The sequence below is a fragment of the Galeopterus variegatus genome, unplaced genomic scaffold (assembly GCF_000696425.1).
Source record: "Galeopterus variegatus unplaced genomic scaffold, G_variegatus-3.0.2 Scaffold3405, whole genome shotgun sequence".
Lineage (NCBI taxonomy): Eukaryota > Metazoa > Chordata > Mammalia > Dermoptera > Cynocephalidae > Galeopterus > Galeopterus variegatus.
In genome coordinates this window covers 126,587-148,163 of record NW_007729516.1, presented here as the reverse complement: position 1 = coordinate 148,163, position 21,577 = coordinate 126,587, and the positions used below count along the sequence as shown (strand labels likewise).

The following is a 21,577-nucleotide window of genomic DNA, read 5'->3' as shown; positions in this document are numbered from 1 at the left end:
GGAAAAAGACAAAAAAAGACAAAAAAAAAAAAAAAAAAAGAATCAGCAGGGCTAGGACTATGTCCCCAGCATCAAAATCACACAGTGTCTACTATGGCCTGAAACATGAGTGGGCAGCCTGGCCAGCCAGGTCTAGACAGGCCCAGAGGTCCTGAAGCCCCACCCCTGGTCTCCACCATCCCTAACTCATACAGCTTGAACCTTCACCTAAAAGCCTCCCCATGTGGGAACCCTCCTACACCGTTAATGGAATTGTAAATTAGTGCAGCCATTATGGAACACAATATGGAGGTCCCTTAAACAACTACAGATAGAACTGCCATATAATCCAGCAATCCCACTGCTGGGTATATACCCAAAGGAATGGAAGTCATCATGTTGAAGGGATACCTGCACTCCCATGTTCATCGCAGCTCTATTTACTATAGCCAGGCTATGGAACCAACCTAAATGCCCATCAATGGATGACTGGATAAGGAAAATGTGGTATATATGCACAATTGAATACTACTCAGCCACAAAAAAAAGAATGAAATTCTGCCATTCACAGCAACATGGATGAGCCTGGAGAAAATTACCTTACGTGAAAGAACCCAGGTGCAGAAAGAGAAATAGCGCGTGTCCTCACTCATAAGTGGGAGCTGAATTCATAAATAAACAAATAAACAATAAAGAGAGAGATAGAAAGAAAGAAACAACATTCACAATAATACATTGAACTTTTAGAAGGAGAGAACAGGGGCCGGCCCGGCGGCACACTGGAGGGTGCGCCGCTTGGGAGCGCGGCGGCGCTCCCGCCGTGGGTTCGGATCCCATGTGGAGACCGGTTCCCGCTCACTGGCTGAGCGTGGTGCGGGCGCAACACCGAGGGTTGCGATCCCGTTGCCGGTCCCCGGTACGGGCGCAACACCGAGGGTTGCGATCCCGTTACCGGTCAGTAAAAAAGACAAAAAGAAAAAAAAAAAAAAGAAGGAGAGAACAGAACTGTGGTTATTATAGGTGGAAAGGGGGAAGGGGAGAGGGAGAGGGGTTAATGAGAAATTAACAAGGAATTGGTTAACGGACACAAAGAATGATTATGCATTGTAATGATGAATAAACTAACTATCCTGATTTGACCATCACGTGTTGTACACAACTCCTGATAGTCAACTTTGTACCCCACAAATGTGTATAATCAATTATGCTTTAGTTAAAAAAAAAAAATGGACCAAAAAAAAAAGCCTCCCCATGTGAATCTGGGCATTTGGCACAGAAGTTTCTGAATAAGAAGGAAAATAATTCTAAGTGGCCTAGAGACATGGTCCCAGTCTACAGTCACAGTATTCACCTAAAATGGATGTCCACAAGGCAAGTCAGTGGCCAGTTCAGCATCTGAACAGCAAGTGACCTTAAGCAAGTCTCCACCTCTCTTTCAGCCTATGTCTTCATTTATAAAACCAGAGGACTGGAGCAAAGGGTCTCTGGGGGACCTCCTGCAATGTGAACAAGTATGCCCAGCTTGTGACTCTGATACTTAAAACATCAAATCTAAAATCAGCAGTAATTAGCCAGGGAGTACCTGACCAGCCACCCATCCTCCACCTGACCACTAGGGCACTGGGCCCTGGAGAAACCATGTTCCACTGGGCCAGCGCCTGTTTGTCCCTCCCAGAGACTCATCCTTAGTTGCACTTCCCCCACCCACCTGCAGTGACCTCTGGAGATAACAAACCTCTGGTGAGACTTCTTTTGACTTTTAAAAGCAACAGCCATAGTGAAAGGGCAGCTGCAGTACAACCAAGAGAACCTGGACTCTAAAGTCAGGGAGCCCTGGCTTCCAGTCCAAGAGCTGCCACTTACCGGTTATTTCCCTCTCTGAGCCTCGGTTTCCCCACTTGCAATATGGGTATCATGCTGCCTCCTCCTATTACAGATTGCTGTGAGAACTGAATGAGATGAACTATATAAAGCATTTGGCATTCGGTAATGTCACTTCCTTTTTCCTACTATAATAACAATAATAACAAAAAACAAAACAATGACTGAGAGGTCAAACATAATTCTTGCAACCTCAACCATTCACATCATGGCCAAGAACTCAAAATAAACCAACCTCCAAATGGTCGAAATGGAGCTGTGAATACCTGAAAAGGGTATGGATACAGCGGATATTGACTGTTTTCGCAGGAAGGCTGAGAGGGAGTGGACGATGAGTCAGAACAAGTGAACAATAGGCCCTCTCTACCATATGTACTGTGTGACCTCCAGCAAATTGCTTTCCATCTCTGAGCCTTAGGTATGTCATCCCCTGATGGGGATAACTATAACCACCTCAAAGCATGGTTGCAATAAGAGACCAGGCCACAAAAAGGCCGTGAAAACTGCAGAGAGCACCACAGGTTAGAGGGGTTGGTGTTGTTTCCATTCTCCAGGCAATGAGAGGACGGGGCTAGGCTGGGGGCTCAAGAGACAGGGGAAGTTGGTGGAAGGCTGTGCAGGATGGAGAAAGAGGAACCTGCCTGAAGGAAGTAAAAGTGGAGGAGACCAAGCTCCTAAGCAGCTGGCCAGAGCCCTTGCCCCACTGCCTCTAGCCTCACCACCATTCCTTGCTCCCCTGTCCCAGCGCCCTCCCTCCCAACCAGCCCCTGTGCAATTGATCTGCGCAAACCCCCACCAGTGGCCTTTCCTACTTTGTTCTTGCTTCCTGCCTGTCTCTCACAGCCCTGCTAAATGTCACCTCCTCGATAAAGCAACACCTCCCTCACCCCAGAGACAGAACTGCTCTACTCTCCTCTCTTTGGTCTTCTCCTTTCTAAGGGCACCTGCCAACCGTTTTGGTGCGCTGCCTTGCCCCTCCAGGCAGCAAGGACTTTGAGGCCCAGGTTATGTGGTATCCTTCCAGCTCCCAGTGCCTAGCACTGGGCTCTAGGCCCTTGCTGGTACACAGCAAATGGGCCCCTGAATTACACAAGCCTGTCCACACCTACCCAGGTGAAGCTGCACATGCGGAAGGCCCTGGAGAAAAGCATGGTGGGTGGTAGTGGGCAGCCCACCCACACAGTTGAGGCTGGCCCAGCACAGAAGACTCTTCCAGAAGGTTAATTACCTCTCCCTCCTCCTGAGGCCTGTCTTCTTTATCTGGACACCTGAGCCCTTCATGGAACAAGGAGATACAGTCCTTGGGTGAGTGGGTAGGCACAGCAGATGCACATGGACCGAGGGTCAGGAGACTTGGTCTGCCTTCTCTGCTGCAGGAGGTGGGCCCCTCCCCGCCAGCCCTCAGGCCCAGTACCCATGGGCAGAACTACTGCCTCGCAGCTCACCGGCTGCAACCCGCCACCCCAGCTGCAAGGCTCCTGCTCCGCATATCCTGGATGGGAAGAGTTTAGGCGGAGCCCCGAGAATGCTGACAGGCATCCTATGGACCCTCTGGCTTCAGAACAGCACATCTGGAACTACCACGAACCTGGGATTCTCCACAAGAACAGCCCCGTGTTCCTACCCGTGCTCCACAAACCACTTCCTGCCAGATTTAACCTCAGCTGGTACTGCCTGCCCATGCAGGAACAGGAGGCTTCGTAATCACTTTTCTCCATTTCTGAGAGGAGCCGTGGGGCGTGCAGCTGCTCCTGTCTTCTCTGACATCCCACATTGCTGCTGCTTCCTGACTCCCACCTGTCCCTTTCCCAGCCTGTGTGGTAGGCTCTGTGGGTCATGATGCCTTCTGAGGACATCCCAGTGCTCACACGCCATGATGGCATAGTCTGGCCCAGGAATAGTGCCCAGCGCCCAGTGGCTGAGGGGCTGAGAAAGGGCTCCCCAGCGCCCCCCGTGCAGGAGGGCCCTCCTGAGAACACAGAGGGATGCAGAGTAAAGAGACAGGAGGGACACCGAGTCCCAAAGCCAGTGTCTAAACTCCTGGATCCAGCCACTCCTGAAGCCTCCAGTTTTGACACAAATGGATAGAAGCTGTTTTCTGCTTATGCTGGCTAGAAATTGAGCTTCTGTTCCTTGCCTTACCAACCAACACTCGTGGGTGGCTCTCCTTTAGGGCCATTTTCACAAAGAAAGGCACTGTTGTGTTGCTGCTGTGGCTTCTAATCTCTTGGGTAGAGTTACATAGGGCACCAGAGTCACAGTGGTGTAAGTGCTGCCCAGGGCCACCCCTCACCCTCAGCACCCACCTTGTGCTGTTCAAAGATTACATCAGCAAACCACAAACCACCACCTCTTGTGGACTCTCAAGATTGCCTTTGGGCAGCTGGAGTTGCCATTGTAATGAATGCCAAGGGTCTCCTGGATGAGAAGGCCTTCTCCACAGGCTGTCTCCCTCTCAACCCCAGGGCCTAAGCAAGCGTTGCCCTACTGCGTGTCTGGCCTGTGCTCCACCGAGGAGCCAGAGCACCCGGGAGCTGTGCCACCCAGGCCTGGCTTAGAGCTGGCCCTGGCCCCACAGCAGCCTTGGGGCTTTTGAGAGCTCCCTAGGGAAAGGTCTAGCCACGAGGTTTGGAAAGGAGTGGAGCTATGAGAGCATGAAATCCTGCATGAGACTTACTGTAAGCAACTCAAGATCTTAGAAAAGAAAATAAATGACTTGAAATCAAGTGGAAAAAAATCAAACCTCCACAAGGCTTTGCACACAGCCTGGGGTAAACAAACCTCAAAGGCCTATTCTCAACTGTTCTCAAAGGCCTATTTCTCCACTGTGCCTCTAAGGGTAAAATTGTCGGCTGTGCCCAGCTGGGTTGTTATCTACTCATGGCACCCACACCCTAGCTCTGTGCTAGACTAAGAATAGTCCATGGACAGGGGGCATTGCCTTTGGTGCAAGGGCAGCCTCTGGGCCTCAGGAGAGAGCCCTCCAGTGCCCAGGCATGAGTCAGGGAGCTCTCGCCAGGAGGCAGGGGACTGCCATGCCCTGCCTATCATACACTCACAATCAAACACACAATCAAGTCATCCTTCCCAAAATCTCAGACAGAACCAACACCCACATCATCTCACACCCAGCCACGGTCTGCCACGGTCTCACACAGCACCACAACACCACCACAAACGCATGCACGTGTATGCTTGCGTCCATGTGTGCGCACACACACGGTATTGTGAAGAACCGGCAGGGGGCAGGGAGGTCCCAGTCCGCCACCCCACTTCTCTCTAGTTGAACAGCATTTGATCTGAGACTACTGTCTTTGGGCTACCAGGACATGTTTTCAACTGCTCTGAGTAGCAATAGATTGCCCTGAAACGGCATTAAAGGATTCCTCAGCAAAGCTGAATCTAAACCTTACAGCAGGAAGGCTCGGTGATCATCCAGTCCCAGGGCTTTAAGCTGTGTTTGCAGAGTTGGGGCTTCTCCAAAGAGGGGTTCCAGGGATCATGGCTTGGGAGAAGGTCTCTCTCTCCCCATCTCTGCTGCTCTAGTCAAAGTCATTCTGCTGCATCTGCTTTACACAGTTGTACATAGTGAGCTTTGGAATAAAGTTTATTTGGAAAAAAAGATCAGATTTAGCTTCACTACAAAAAGAGTTTTAAAAGCACTAGCCTGATGCCTTCCTGTTAGAAACACAGAGGGTGGGTCAGCCACACAGCTTGTGGGCAGCCGAGCTGAGCTGGGGACAACAAGTGCATGATTTCCTGTGACTGGTCACCCCACTGGGCTTCCTTGGACAGGCCACATGATGACTGAGCTGGGTGACACTTGCACCTGCATGTCCAAATGTTCATAAAGAAAGGCCCTTGCCGGTTGCTAGCCCCCGAGGCAGCAGGCAAGGGTGGGTCTCCACAGCCCTGGGGGCATGATCATTGCCCAGCACATGTGAGGGGGAGGGCCACTCCAGGGACTCCCCTTCTGAAGGCCAGAGAATACCTTCTTCACGGGAGCCCTGGCAGATGCCAGGAAGGCTACATGTTATATGAAGTAATTTCAGTACCATGGCTGCCCAGGGTATTCTGGGGCAGGGTCAGCTCTGCTCGGACACACGCACCTCTGGCAGCCCATGGGGGCACACAGCAGTCAGGCAGCCTCCCCAGCACCAGGTCGGGGGAGCATGGATCTGGAGGATCCCCCACAGGCACATAGGCTGCTCAGGCCTGCCCCTGCCCCATTTGGAGCCCTCATCTAGCTAGAAGTTTTCTCAAACTTGAACAAATCAGAGAGAGTTGGTGTCTTCCCAAGTACCCTCTGAACTGCACACCCCCAAGTCAGGGCTTGGCCCCCACTCACTGCCTCGTGCCCCTCCTAGCAGTGGCCCTCAGTGCTTGAAAAGCACCAGCCAAGGGTGAGCATTGCTGCGGAAGGGCCCATCAGGAATTGCGGAACATCCCTGTGGCTGTGTCTACTGAGGTGGCAACGTGGCCTCCACTATGGGGTCAGAAAAGACAGGGGGAGATGCAGAGGCACCTGAGCACGCTAGAATGAGCTCGTGCTGAGCACAGCTTCATCTTGTGGGGTGGGAACTAGCACCCCCATATTACAAAGGAGAAATTCCAGCTCAGAGGAATAAAGTCAGGCCTGAAACCAAGTGTCTTATTGCCAACTTCAGGTCTTTATTTTATTTTATTTTTTTAAAGATGACCAGTAAGGGGATCTTAACCCTTGACTTGGTGTTATTAGCACCACACTCTCCCAAGTGAGCCACAGGCCAGCCCCTCAAGTTCAGGTCTTTAAACAGCAAACAAAAGAGCTGGCCTGGGGCCAGACTGCTGCATAAACTTTGGGCAAACTGCTCGCCTCCCTGAGACTTGTTTCCTCATCAGAAAAACAGGGACAGGATAGTGGGGCCAACAGCCCATCTCACAGGGTGTTGTGGAGAGTCAATGAGTTCCATGTGCAAAATGTTAAGGCAAAGGGCCTGGCACACAGGAAGCTTCATGAAGGCTGGTTGCTGTTGCTGTTACTGCTGACAAGACTTTCCTCTACATTGTCTTCTTAGGAGAGGGGAAGGGGATCACAGGGACAGGACAAAACCCAGCCCACGCCTGCCAGCTCCAATACTACAGTGCAGCTCTGCTGGGACTTCTAGAAGGCAGAGGCCCAGGAGGTCCCAGGCTGCCCCAGGGGCCTAGGGACCATATGTCTGCAGGATCCATGGAAGGTCCTCAGAGGCCCTGGGGCAACAGCTGGACTGTGTGTCTGTGTGTACATGAGTGTGTCTGTGAGTGCATATGTGTCTGTGTGTATCCATCTGTGTCTGCATGTATCTGTGTGTCAGTGTACATCTGTGTGTATCTGTGTGTGTGTCTATGTGCATGTGTCCATGTGTATAACTGTGTGTGTCTTTGTGCCTATGTCTGTGTGTATCCGTGTCTGTGTCTATGTGTATGTCTGTGTATCCGTGTTTCTGTATGTGTATGTCCGTGTGTATATCCAAGTGTGTGCGTCTATGTCTGCATCTATCTGTGTCTATGTGTGTGTATATGTCTCTGTGTGTGTGTGTGTGTGTGTGTGTGTGTGTGTATGTGTTGGCAGAGCTGTGACTTCAGGTCCATAAGCATGAGGCTGTGCAGGTCCACTGGGGGCAGTCTCCCCCACACCACTGTCCCACAGATGTGATGGCAGAGCTGTGACTTCAGGCCCATAAGCATGAGGCTGTGCAGGTCCACTGGGGGCAGTCTCCCCCACACCACTGTCCCACAGGTGCCATGGCCTGGGCAGGGGCTGCCTACTGCCTGGCTTGGTTGTATGGTATGAGGACAGGGCAGAAGCAGCCCTAGTCTCTGCACAACATGAAGCGTGGCATGGACGTGGGGCCCTGAAGCCCCTTTCAGAGGGACAGGGCTGCACTCAGGAGCATGCATGTGACAGGATGCCCTCCCTCGGGCTGCTCCTGTGACTACCAAAGCAGAGACCCTCGAGCACGGAGCTCTGGACCCCCAGAACCAGAAGGCCCCCTGCACAGATCACCTGGCCTGGCCCTCCTGAGAGCACAGCTTCCCCTCAGTGAGAGCCAGAGACCCCACCCAACCCCATTTGCCCAGGGATTAGCAAACCCAGGAACAAACCCAGGAGCAAATTCAAGCCTGGGAGAAGGCGGTGCAGCTTATGGTCTCCATGCACATGAGCCCACACCAGGAACGAATCATGTCATTATGGAAGGATTAGAAGAAAAATGCCATTAGAAAGTGCTGTGCACACACACGCATTTAATAAGGTCGGTAGCAGCAAGCAGCAGGCAGATCGGCACAAAGCCACAGAGCCCCCGCTGCCCTCCTCCCACCAGCAGCAGAGGCCCCTGGATATGGGGACAGGCCAGCCAGGCCCAACCAGGGCTCCAGAGCAAAAATCTCCTTCTGCTGCCACCCCCCTCCTGTGCACCACAAGGCTACTGTCCTGCCTCCCCACTTTCCAGGGTCCACCTGCTGAGAGTTGTTCCTGAATATTCCCAACCACGCACCCCCACAAGGTAATATTCACCACCTCAGATCTCCATGCCCTCAGGGCTCTGCCCTCTGCCTGGAAGTGAATGGGGCAATCTACTGTACTTTACAAAGCTATTCATGTGCTATTAATCTGCTCCACTCCCTGGTGACACAACGTCCAGTGACAAATATAGACAAGAGGCCTAGAAAACTCATAGGGAATGAGCCTCATGGAGGAACTCCAGTTCTGGGGCAGCTCAGGGGGCCACATCTGACCATCTGATCGGGATGCACGAGTTGGAGTCAGGAACCCTGCTGACGGGCCAAGCAAGGAGATTCAAGACAAGCAGCCTTGCCACCCTTCCTGCCTCCAAGGCCTCCTAGACATTAACCTCACCCTTGCAGCAGCAGAATGCTGTGGCCTACAACAAGTCCTTCCTGCCCTGAGCCCCTGGGGCCCCTGGTCATCCCCTGTGATTCAGCCTCAATCGTCCTTCCCCTGCACATGTACCAGAGGAGTCCTCGTGAGTGCTTACGTGTACACATACTGTGGTCACATGCAAACTCTTTTAGCACAGGGAGGTGTCTCTCAGGCTGTTCCCTGCACACCCCAGCACTCAGGAGGGGAGGCCCTGAAAGGTGGCCCTGGACGGGTGTACACGTAGAATGCAACAGCTCTCTCTCCTCCACCAGCCAGCTCCCCCACTCTGCTGCTTCACTCATCACTTCCACAATGTTCTCTGAGCACTCGCCATGTGCCAAGCACTTTTCTGGGCTCTGAAGAGGCAGCACAGCACAGGACAGACTAGCCTGGGCCCCAGAGAGCTGAGTGAGGAAGATACTCACCACTCCATGGACCTGGACAGGATGGCAGACAAGGTGAGCAGGATGCATCCGTAGGGACCCGCCTCGAACTGGAGGAGAGAGAGGAGTGAGCACCCATCCAGTCCTGCACTGCCCTCATCCCGGGGGCCACACTCCAGCGAGCAGCCTGCCTGGCCCTGGAGGTTGCCAGATAGCTCAAGGGCAGATCCCCTAAAGGATGGGGGTGCACCAGCCTAAGTGAACATTGGGGCCGAGCGCAGGTGACACAGGGGCCACCACGGAGCACGTCCATAACCTGGGAGTCCTTGAAGCTCCCGAGATAGCAGTGGTGGTAGCAGGCTCCTTTATGAGCATTATCACACAGAACACTCTAACAGACCTGTGTGATAAGTGCTATTATTACTACCCTCTGTCATATAAGGAACGGAGGAGGCTCAGAAACTGAGCAACTTGCCCAAAGTCACACAGCTTATAAGCAGCATGAGGGGATTCCAGGGGGCTCCATCTAATTCCAGATCCCTTACCCCAAAGAACTGTGCTGCACTGAAAGCACTAGAGGGTGGGTTTGGAGCATTCAGGATCAGAGTGAGGCAAGGAAGGTGAGCTGTGTGAGTGCATGTCTTTTTTTTGATATTTTGCTCATCGTGGACTTTTTTTGATTAATGTTGATTTTTTTTAAAAAATATTGTTTCTGCTGATTTTTGGGGGGGGTTGGCACCCCCTTAAATTTTGTATCCAAAGCAAGTACCTCACTCTTCTCCCCTGGTCCTGACCCTGGTTTGGAGCCCATGTCCTGGAACCTGCCTGCCAGGGTTTAAATCCTGCTTCTGCCACTCCTAGCTATGTGACACTAACAAATTTCTTAACTCCTCTGTCCTCAGTCTTTTCATCTGTAAAACAAGGACAATAATCATAGTAGCCATCCTCACTGGGGCATTGTGAAGATTGAGCGAGTTAATCCTTGCAAAGCCCTTAGAAGAGGACCTGGCATCTGTGTTAGCTGTTTTTATGATACTGGCTTCACACGCCCACCTGCCCAGTGAGTCAGTGGGCCACAGCCTATTGGGATGAGCCATGACACGCCTTTGCTCCCTGGAGAAACACCATCCCCCAGCTGCAAATCAACAAGAAAGCCTTACTCATCCCACTTTGGGGATGATGAACTATGGTGGAAACCACTGCCTAATACAATAGTCAGTGTTTGTTATGTGTGATCAATTTTTTTTTTAACTTAAAACCAGAAAAATGCTTGTTTCTCCTGGAAGAGTCAATGAGAATTATATAATTTATCATTTTTCCATGTTTGCCTTGGCTACCAGGAAGCTCAGAGCCAAGTATGATGTTCTATTGTGGTAATTATTGTAGCTTATGCTTCTGATAAAATTATCTTTTTTTCTCCTCAAAATATAGTTTTTATTTTCATTTAGTAACTCAGTCAATCAGTCATTTAAAAAAAAAAAAACATTGAGCAAAATTTCTACACCAAGCGGAGGCTCCCTGCTAAGGGAAGGGAATAGGTGGACATGGATATGCCCTCCTGGGGAAATAACTCAGGGAAGAAAGAACAATAAGCAACTTGAAATGGGTGAGGAAGGGGCTCTGCCATGATGGAAATGCCCTAGAAATACACAAGGGCCTTCTACACAGTCTTAGAGTTTGGGGAGGAAGGGAGTGTCAAGGAAGGCCTTCTGAAGGACATGATGTCTAAACAGAAATCCAAGGGACAGGCAGGAAGCAGAAGATAAGGGAATGCTGTTCCAGCAAGAGGAGGAGCATGTGAAAAGGCCCAGAGGCAAGAGAGAGCAAATTTACTATGGTGGAGCACAGAAGAGCCTGAGGACATCGTTTTTTTTAACAAGCAACTTCAAGTTTTTTTTCAGAAGTAGAAATAGAATAAATAAATCAACAACAATCGTAAATCAACTTCATCTTAATGTTGTGATCTCAGGCCAGCTACTTCACTTGTGTCCCTACCTTGCATACTCTTCTGGGTTGTGGTGCACATTCCATGAGACAATGTCTGGGGAAGTGCTCTGACAACTGCAAAGAGTAATGTTGATGTCCCCACACACAGAGAGACAGACCCTGTCAGAGCTCTGCTATAGATTTGCATGCCACCTTGGAGAAGCTCTCTTAGTCTCAGTTTCCTCTTCTGCAAAAAGTCTACCTATTCTGCCACAGACTTTCGTTTCACCTTGGAGAAGTCACAAAGCTCTCTTAGTCTCAGTTTCCCTTTCTGGAATGCCTATCTCCTTCTGCCATGGACTCACACGTTGTCTGGGGAAGCCACTGCACTTTCTGGGTCTGTTTCTCCTTCTGCCATGCTGCAATGACTACCTATTTGCAGGACCTAGTAAAGCAATAGACACAGAAGCCCATCGTGAGGGCTAACTCTCTATGCAAACATGGGGAACTATTATTACTACTTGTGCCAGCGTTTTCCCCCGTCCTTGGAACACCCTCAAGGAGACCACACCCTGAGCCCTGGATATGCCCTTTTGCAGAGGGTGGGGAGATGAACCCTGCTTGGGGCTTCTTGCCCTTGCCAGAACATAGCTAAATGGTACCAATATTCCATTTTGGTTTTAAAAGCACTTATTAAAATTATCTCATCAGATTCAAACTGCCAAGACATGGGAAGACACAAGGCAATGTGCCTGCATGGAAAGGCAAACTTGGGCAGGCAAGTGGGCCAGAAACCAGCTTTGGAGTCCAGAAAAATGTCTGATGCCACTTAGGAAAAAGGGGCAATTCTTTAGCAGAGACCTAAGCCCACCAAGGAACTCCAATGGCAGGCAGGGATGGGGGCATCCCCGAGCTGGCACGAGGCCTGCCAGACACCCTGCCCAGGGGGTGAGTGCTAATGAAAACACAGCAAGGAGGCTATTTATTTTGGGCAGAGATGGTCTGGTGTGCATTTCCAGACCTGGCACGAGGAATCCCTCTTAGGCCCAGGCCATGAAAAATGAATTTGGTGAGGGTAGTGCTGAGGCAGCTCAACCACTTCCAGCACAAATATAAATTAAACTGCAGGGGGGAACACTGCCTTCCACAGGGAGAAGAGCCAAATATTGACCACACTCCATGCCAAGGGACCAGAGCCAGGCAAGGAGGGGATGGCTTTGAGCCCAAGGTGTTACTAAAAAAAGGCGGCCCCTCACCCTGGAGCAGACCCTACCCTATGAACCTCTTTCATGGCCACTGTCTTGCTTAAGTGTCACGGAAACCCTGGGGAACAGGCTGAGGGGAGCCCCATCTTACAGACAAGGATGCAGAGGCCCTGGAGCAGTGGGAGCCCCCAGGGTCGTTGGTGGGCAGTTACAAGGCCTCAGAACCTTGGGTCATTTAAGCAATCACCCTCCTTTGCCCCCTAAAAGCCTCACTATTAGCTTCTCTTCCCTGGCCTTGGTGGCTCCATGCTCTGCGTTGCCTGAAAGTGTGACACATGTGCCCTCAGTCCTGGCCACCCTGCTCAAATCACACACACTGATGCATCAGCCTCTGCTCGTCTCTCAGAGGCTCTGGATATAGTAGTAGGTCTCCTTTCTTCTAATTCAGATTTCTTGGTACTTGATTTGGAAAATATTCTTCCCTGTGTGTTTGAGGTTCTTCTTTGAGAACCATAGTTAGATGGTGAAGAGCCGGAAGTTATCTGATAACTGCTCCATATTCTATTATCCAAGTGAGGAAACCGAGGCCCAGTGACTTTTCCAAGGCCCCATGTGCCAGAGGAGGTCCCCAGGCCTTTGCTCCAGGCCCTCCTGCCACCCTACATCAGGCGTGACTATACAGCAAGGCAGGCAGCAAGGCAGACAGCTCGCTGGCCTCAGGGAAGGTCCCATGTCCTACCCAAGGGATAGCTGGTGCTGTAAGGGCCAGGACATTTCCCAGGGCTGTGCCCAGACCCTCAGGGTCTTTGGGGAAATGTGCTCAGGGAGGGTATTCTGACAGCAGGAGCCTTAGGCCTAGTCCCATACCCAGCAAGTTTCCCCACCCTCTGGCTCACCACCAAATCCCCAGTGTCTTCCCTGGGGCCTGAAAGGCAAATCCCACACCCAGACACTAAAGGAAAGACAAAGTGAGGCTCAGAGATTTGCCTGCACACCAGGAGAGAAGGGCTTAGCGCTCACTCTTTCTTTTGATCCTGACACATGGACATCAGAATTGTGAGGCCTTAAAGATGGGGATCTCAGAGGTCACATGTCTGGCCTTGGCTCACGCTGTACCCTCCCTCCATAACACTTCCCTCTCATAACTCTCTGTCTGCAACTAATCCATCTTAAGGCTGCCCTTAAATCAGCAAGACAATGCGATCATAACACCAACAACAGAAGCTAACAGTCGCCGCCAAGAGAGCATCCAGCGAGGTATGCGGTCCTAGGAACTCTGCACAGTGCTCTCAGGTAGGTGCTGTTGTTCACAGGGGTTAGGTCAGTTCTGAGGTCACAGAGCTACTAGGGGTGTAACCTGGATTCAAAGCCAGGCTGACTGGCTCTAGAGACCATGTTCTTTACCTCTGGAATGTGTGATCCCCTCCCCCACAAAGCCAGCAATGCTCCAGCCTGACTCCAAGTTCCGATGTTGCTCTCTGGCCCTGGCCACGATCCACCCATCTCGCAGCCAGGACTGAGTGCGCAGCTCTTCTCCAGCAGACTGGGTGTTCCAGTGTCCCTGCCTGCACTAGCCCTGCCTCCTCAGGAGTGCCAAGTAAGGTCCTACACCAAGCAGGATCTACATCAACACTGCTTAGCCCTCCAGCCCAGCCCAAGAAGCCACTTCCTGAGGCTTCTGAGATGGTCCTAGAACCCCCTCACTGACAAAGTTCATTACTTCCAGAGGCAGCTGCTTCAATTCAGATGGAGAGAAAACTCTTGTTACCACCATCTAAGAGCAGCTTCCCCTTTGTTCCAACCCCACCCCGTGCCTGCTCTGCTTTCTGCAGCCCCAGCTGTGGCTGCTCCCCATGCCTTTATCCGTGACCAGCCCCCAAGGATGCTATGCCAGAGATGGGATCCCCTTCCCCAAGCCCACTCTTCTTCAGTCTAAATCACCCTGTTGTCCTCTGCCCCACCACCAGCATTGGCTCCTGCCAGCTTCTCTGCCACCCCAGAGAGGAGGACAGCTCCAGTTCACCAGCGTCTCTTCCACAATGAAATTAGGAGGCTTAACAGTACACATGCTACAAAACAAACCATCGTTCATACCTGATGAATGCTTTGCTGAAGAAAAGTCACCAGGTCCTCATGGCAGGTCACACTGTGGAGTGTAAGCTGAGAAGAAATGAACACACAGGGTCAGCCATCCAAGCCCCAGAGGCTGATGCCTCATCCTGGACTAGCTTCTATGGCACTGGTTTCAGGAGCTACAGTAAGCTGAGAAGAAATGAACACACAGGGTCAGCCATCCGAGCCCCAGAGGCTGATGCCTCATCCTGGACTAGCTTCTATGGCACTGGTTTCAGGAGCTACAAATCCCACTTGGGAACATCCCTGAGTCAGAGCTAAGAGGCACACTCCTGAAACCATCTATCTAAAGGCTGGCCCAACACAGCTGGAGCCTCGAGAGTTAAGTCTGCCTTGCAGCAGCCCCAGGCCTGCCTTAGAGACCCCAGGATTCCAGACCTCACAGGATTAAAACAAAGGGTCCAGCATCACGCATGGCCCTGATGGGGGAGGGCTGCACCCCTGCGGTTAGTCCCTGATATCTGAACAGAGGCTGGGCGAGAGGGGGAATGGGGCAGGCACCACACCAAGTCACAGTAGCCAGGCCAGGTCAAAGCCCACGAGGCTGCATCCTGAATTTAATAGGAAGCAGCAGTTATGAACTCCTCTGCTTTCTCAGCGCGTCCAGAAAAAAACACTTTTAGAACATGCAACAATGTGAGACCCCTAATTAGGGTCCCAGGGCCACATGTGCCCAAACATAGGTCAAATGAAACAAATTAGTTAAAACAAAAATCTCCATTAAAGAAGCGGCTAGTTTTTTAAAAACCTAACTATTTTCATATTTTCAAAAATATAATAATGTACAGCTCTCTCATTTTTTCTCTCATTTTGTATTACTTGAATCTGGCTTTATGGTTGGGACTCCATGCTGTCCAACTTCCTCCCACTTTCCAACTTCCTCTCCCTCTCCATACTATGCCCCACCTCACCACCCTCCCATAATACTCCTGAGGGAGACATTAAAGGAACATGAAGAGGGACACAGAGAAGATTGGGGCTTAGTCAAAGGTATTATGGACAGACTGCTGGTGGAACTTCAGCTCTGTATGCCCTCAAGGTGACAGGGGCCATGTGGCCTTTTGGCCATAAAGCCAGCTCTGGCAAGAGCCCACCCCCAAAGCCACCCCACCTTCGCCCATGACCAAATCTCAGGGCAAGGATTCTGTGGGCCTGGGCTGTAGGGAGGGCTGGCCTAAGCCCAGCTGGGGAAAGATTTACTTATAGGAAAGGAGACAGTCCCCAAACAAAGCCAAAGTTTGCGTGATAATTTTCCAGAAAGCCGTACTGTTTCTAAGACGCCATCTGCTTTGTATTTCCCTGTTGGACAGAACTGCTGTGTTCCCGAAGCCCTAAAAAGGAAAGGAAGGTGCATGAGTCCTCCATCGGAGAGAAGATGTGCCCTCCAGCCAGGCGAAACCACATGTGTCATTAAATGAGGTCAAATAAAAAGGTGGCTCCAGAGAAAAGAATGGAGCCAAGGGTTTCTTGTTTTTCCTGCTTTGAACTCACCCACCAGGCTGGGTCCAGAGAATGATACCAGCAGGACAAAAAGGGAATGGAAAAAAGACAGCAGAGGGGGAATTTGGAATGGCAAACCCCAGCCCTGGCAGTAGGAAGTCTTACGCTCACCCACAACTGACAAACGTATTTCCAGACTGAGGACGTAGACTTGCCCGTCATTTTCATTGACGTGAGGAATTCTGGCCTCTGTCTTTTCTGGGGCTCCCCACTGTTACCTCCTCAGCATCTTAGACACAGCACCTGCTGGTGTGCAGCCCAATGAGGCATGCGATAGGAGTAGGGTTTGGGTTGGGGGCCCACTGTGCCATTAGCTGCTGTGTGGCCTTGGACCAGCCACTATCCCTCTCTGAGCCTCTATTTCCTCATCTGTAAAACAGGGAGAAACTGAATTCCTGCCCCATCTGCTCACTGAGCTGCCAGGCAGATTTTTGAGGGCTGGGCTTAATAAGTTAACTGGAACATAGGTACCAATGACAAGTAGCAGCAACAACAATGAAAATATCTGTAAAACAGGGAGAAACTGAATTCCTGCCCCATCTGCTCACTGAGCTGCCAGGCAGATTTTTGAGGGCTTGGCTTAATAAGTTAACTGGAACATAGGTACCAATGACAAGTAGCAGCAACAACAATGAAAATGCTAGTACTCCCTAACACTTACGTTGTGCTTCGTATGTACCAGACATTTTCCTAAACGCTTCACATTTATTATCATTTATCATCTTTTTATATTATAAATTATTTAAACTGATAAATACTATTATATTTATTACATATCATTTCTTTATATTGACTCATTCAGTTCTCACAACCACCCTATTAAGTAATCATTATTATCTTTCCAATTTCCCAGATGAGTAAACAGATGAGGCACAGAGAGGTTAAGTCACTTGCTCAAGGTCATCCAGCCAATAAGCAATAGCACTGGAAGTCTGCGTCTAAGAGTCCCTTCTCTGAAGCACTATGCTATAGTGACCAACGTTGCCCCCAGAATGTGGTCGTTGGCCCCAAAATTTAGTCCTTTACTAAGGCTGAGCCTCACAGCTGGGACAAAGTGATGCTTCCACTCTGATGGTCAGACTCAAGAGCCAGCAACCCACTCATGTGAATCACATGGGGTGGGATGGAGTCTTCAGGGCAATGGGATCCAGGGCCCGGGCTCCAGCTCACCTCTGAGTCTCCTCCTCAATGGAAGAGGGAGTCAAGTGACAAAGAAAGTGGGAGCACACTTTGGGAATGGGGAGGAGGGATACAAATCTGCGGTGTCACAACTGGGCCAACCTGAGGGGCTATTTTCCAAAGCCTCCAGATCAGGGAAATAGAAAGGAGAGCTGGCTGCTGGTGTCAGAGGTTTTCTCAGAGGGGTTCACCCAGAGCTACCCAAGGAGGAAGACAGGGCAGATACGGCCATGCCTTCCGAGGGCTCACCCTGGCATGTGACACTAGGAGAGGCACTGGAAGGATGCACAGCCATGGTCCCTATGCCCAAGGACAGGAGAGCACACAGCCAGCTTGCCTGCAGCTATGCTGGCAGAGGTTGAGCTGTAGCGACACAGCCCTCAGAAACACTTACAATGCGACCACAGCTCTCTCTCGACCCCCAGCCCGCCACACGATGTCTGCGATGGCTAGGGCAAGGCAGCGGGTCCTGCGGGCATCTGAAGGCTGCAGCTGCCTGAGAACGAGAACAGTAATGTGTTTATGCTCACGGGGACACAAGGCAAGATGGCACAGCCCCTTCTGCAGGTGGCCCAGCCTTTCCTCTGCCCACCAGAGGGGCCACTTGCAGCCTAGGGACTCCACAGCAGAGCTTGAGGAGGAGGGACCTCTGCAGATGAGGGTCAAGGAGTGGCCTGGAGGGAGGGGCCCTGGTAGAGCTGGAGGAGGAGAGAGATAAGGGGACCCTAGAGGCTTGGCAGGGCCCAGATTTGTGTATTAAGAAAAGACTGTGAGTTCTGACCGAGTCCAGGAAGCCAAGCCATGCATGCTCAGGCGTGCTCCGAAACTGCTGCCCTCGCAGGCAAACACAAGGCACTGCCCTGGCCTGGCCAGTCCCTATATGGAGCCCCTGGAGACAGTGGCTCTTTACTCCCACCAGCTGTCAAGAGGAGACACAAGTGCGTGCGAGGGGACAGCAACCTGCCTTGCTAGATACGCGGATAAGGGGCGTGGGGATGAGGGAGAGGAAGGATTCAGGATGAGCCTGTGTTTCTAGAGAGAAATAAGAAACATGTGGCTGGGGGGAGCTGCTGGAGGTGGAAGATGACGAGCTGCACTTCAGACTTGCCGAGTTTGAGGCGTGCGGGGAACCCCAGGTAAAGCTTCTGGACACATCAAAAGCCCAGGAGAGTGGTCAGGGCTGGGTATAGATTTCCCAGAGAGAGGATGAGGAAGAGACAAGGCAGCAGCCGAGGATGAAAGCTTGTGGAGGAGGAAGGGTCAAAGAGGTGGGGACCAAGGAGAGAGGGCCGTGACACCGTCTTATGAGCAGAAGAGTTTCAAGAAGGATGGGCAGTCAGCACTGTCAGAAATGGCGGCGGGCTCTCTTACGATGAACACGGTAAACACGGTAGCCTAGCCGAGAGGTCCCCGGAGCATGAAGCGCAGGAGGGGAGGGAGGGAGACCACCGGAGAGAGACTTCTCTTCCCACTTCCCACTTCCAGGGGATGAACACGGTAAACACGGTAGCCTAGCCGAGAGGTCCCCGGAGCATGAAGCACAGGAGGGGAGGGAGGGAGACCACCGGAGAGAGACTTCTCTTCCCACTTCCCACTTCCAGGGCTGCTCAGAGCCATACTTCCTGCCTTCCCCTGGATTCTATGGTTTTTTCCTAAGTTCGTACAGAAGCTAGCTTGAGTGGGTCTCCCTTCCTAACAAACAAAAAAGGTCTTGAAGACCCAGCGGGGGCTCAAAGGAATGCAAAGGGGGTTTCCACGCTTTCAGTCACCAAGTAATACCTGAGCTCCATGCTGAGCTGGAGGGGGTGAGGTGGACAATACCAGAGTTTGTCTCTCCTCTCCACACAGGAGAAGGGAAACCAGGAGGCCAGGACACAGCCCACCATGGCAGGCAGCCTGTGGTCACTGCCCGGTCACTGCCCGGGGCCTGCGAAACTGAGTCAGCAATCTACACCCAGGCTGTTATGGTCCAATTCCTTTCAAATGAGAGGCAATACGAAACAGCAGTCCCTCAATTTCCTCATGTGTCAACTGGCAATGACAACTGCACATCCTTCACAGCACTGGGAGCTGTGATGTTTGTAAGGCTCGTGGCCAGTGTCTGGCACATGGGGAATGTTTGATTAATGGTACCTATCATTATTGTCTTTATAAAAACATCACATCTCCACTTAGGCCATGGCAACAGGAAGGTGGACTCCTAACATCTGATGTGAAAGCCACACCAACTCCCCGACACTGGAAATCCTTCAAACCCAATGAGATGAGTAACAAGCACTCAATCACTTCAGAAAATAAAACAGCAGACAGCCTGATACTTCTTCAGGCTCAGGAAGCCCGTCGTGTTCCTCAGAGGAAATAGTTACCATGCTCTCGCCAAACCGGACGGCCCGAGCTGTTAGGAGCACTGGCCCAGGTCACCATTAACTATGAAAACAATGTTGAGAAAACACGGCTCCAGGTTCCAGGAGAGGCCATGCCAAGGACTTAGGGGTGGCTGGAAAGCAGAGCTTGTCAAAGAGAAAGGATTTGATGTTTACCTGTGGATTTAGAACCCACAAATGTGGATTCCGTCAACCCTCACAGCTCCTGTTACCTGCCCTGCCCCATCCAAATGATGGCCACATCCTGGCAATTGCACAGACTCCCCCCACCCTCAGCTGAGATGCTGCAGCTGTGCCCACCAGCATCCTTGCTCCACTTCGCCCCTTCTCCAATCCCCATTGTACATGCTCATGGCGGGTGGGGTAGGGAGGACTCTTCCTACAAAACAGGTGTGACCAGTACTCCCTGATTAAAGCCCTTAAGATGGGTAGTAGCTGTGCAAAATTATGCCCGGATCCAATACTCTGCCTAGAACACCTATGCTGGAAAACCTCCTCCGTATCTGGAACTAAGGAGACCCCTTTCAAACAGTGTTCTACACTAACTCACTGAATCAGGTGACACCAGTTGGAAGCTTCTCAGTGTAACGATAATGAAGATCTTGAAAGCCCACATTACTGAGTACTTACATCAGTGTTCTACACTAACTCACTGAATCAGGAAGCTTCTCAGTGTAACGATAATGAAGATCTTGAAAGCCCACATTACTGAGTACTTACATGTGCCAGGCACTGTTACAAGCACTTTACATGTACTATTTCATCAAATCATTAAAACAACCCTCTGAGGGAGGGGCTATTATTATCCTCTTTTAAAAATGGGGAAACTGGCACAGAGCTCAAGTAGTTTATCCAAGGCCAGTCAGTCAGGAAAAATTGGAAAAAGTAGACATCGGGGAGGGAAAGAGAGCGTGGGGAAGTAGAACCAAGTGTCTTGGGCACTTGGTTTTAGTAACCAACACGCCTTTGCCTTCAGTGCTGTCTCTTTGGCCCTGGGCAACACAATCAAGAGCTCATGCCCCCTGATCTTCCAGGCTCTGCTCACAGCCCCCTGAACATCCACGTCTCTGTACAGAAGTCCTCATTCTTCTCACTGGCTTCCCTTTAGTGACTTCCAGTCTCTCCAACCTTCCCTCGGCCTTCTCCATCTTTCTCTTTTGAGACACAGCTTTCCAGAAAACACAGTAGAGTTGGGAAATGTGCAGCAGTCAGACAGTTAAGAGGCCTGGGTTTGATTCCTGGCTCACGAGCTTGGGGAAGCCCCTTGCCCTTCCCGGCCCTTACTTCCCCCCATAAATGTGGGCACTGGGTCAAATGCCCCGAGCCCTCATTCCAGCCTTGTCATCCTGTCATTTCATCTGCCCCAGAACAGACAGGGCTGTGGGCACGTGAGCGCCTGTGCCCACAGATGGCCACAGAGGAAGGAGGTGGTATGCCCGAGTCTCCCAGACTCTACCTCCAGCAGGTGCAAGACCTGGGTGACCACGAAGGCCCTGTACTGCCTCTCCAGTCAGATATATCTCTGTCAGACTCCTACCAGGAACCTGGTGCCTGGCCAGGCTCTTAATCCCAGAGAAGTTTCTTTAACAGTCAAATTTCTCACAGGAGAAGTGCAGGATGAAGACATTTGTCCAGGGATGGGGGTGGACCTGGGGAAATAATACGTCCTGCTTTTGCAGAACTTATCCAAGTGTTTTAAATTAAAGAGATGTTTCTCTCCTGCTCTCACAATAGTCTCACCTGTCCAATTGGACATACCCACACAGACTGAGTCCATAGAAAACTCAGGGGAGAGCTGGCGAGAGAGTGGAGCCAACCTGTCCTCCTTTCTTTTCCCTCTCAGGGTCCAAAGCTTCCAGCCAGGGCTGGATGCCCTGGGGGCCAAGAGACCTGGGTTCCAAGCCTTGTTCTGCTCTCAGTGTCCAGAGGGACTTCAAGCAAGTTCCCCTCCTTTTCTGGACCTTGAGTTCCCCAATTTCAGAAGGGCAGTGGGGTGAGATAGTACCTTCCCTGGCTCTCAGACCCACACCAGCCTCCGAGGGCCCTTCCTGGTCACTGGCTCCCCCAGCCTGAGGCGGGTGAGAGCTCATCATCTCTCTCAGG

At 51.3% G+C, this 21,577-nt stretch overlaps 1 protein-coding gene across 2 annotated transcripts in view; it reads right to left on the bottom strand.

Annotated features, from left to right (window-relative positions):
• The window catches only part of FAM188B (family with sequence similarity 188, member B), a 119,218-nt gene that overhangs the window by 25,227 nt on the left and 72,414 nt on the right, over positions 1-21,577 (bottom strand). For both annotated transcript variants that reach the window (XM_008584917.1, XM_008584918.1), the window contains exons 10-13: positions 17,485-17,586; positions 15,679-15,742; positions 14,373-14,438; positions 9,190-9,257 (exon numbers count right to left, since the gene is read on the bottom strand). In XM_008584917.1, coding sequence (XP_008583139.1) covers positions 9,190-9,257; positions 14,373-14,438; positions 15,679-15,742; positions 17,485-17,586 — 300 coding nt within the window. The remainder of the gene's footprint in view (positions 1-9,189; positions 9,258-14,372; positions 14,439-15,678; positions 15,743-17,484; positions 17,587-21,577) is intronic.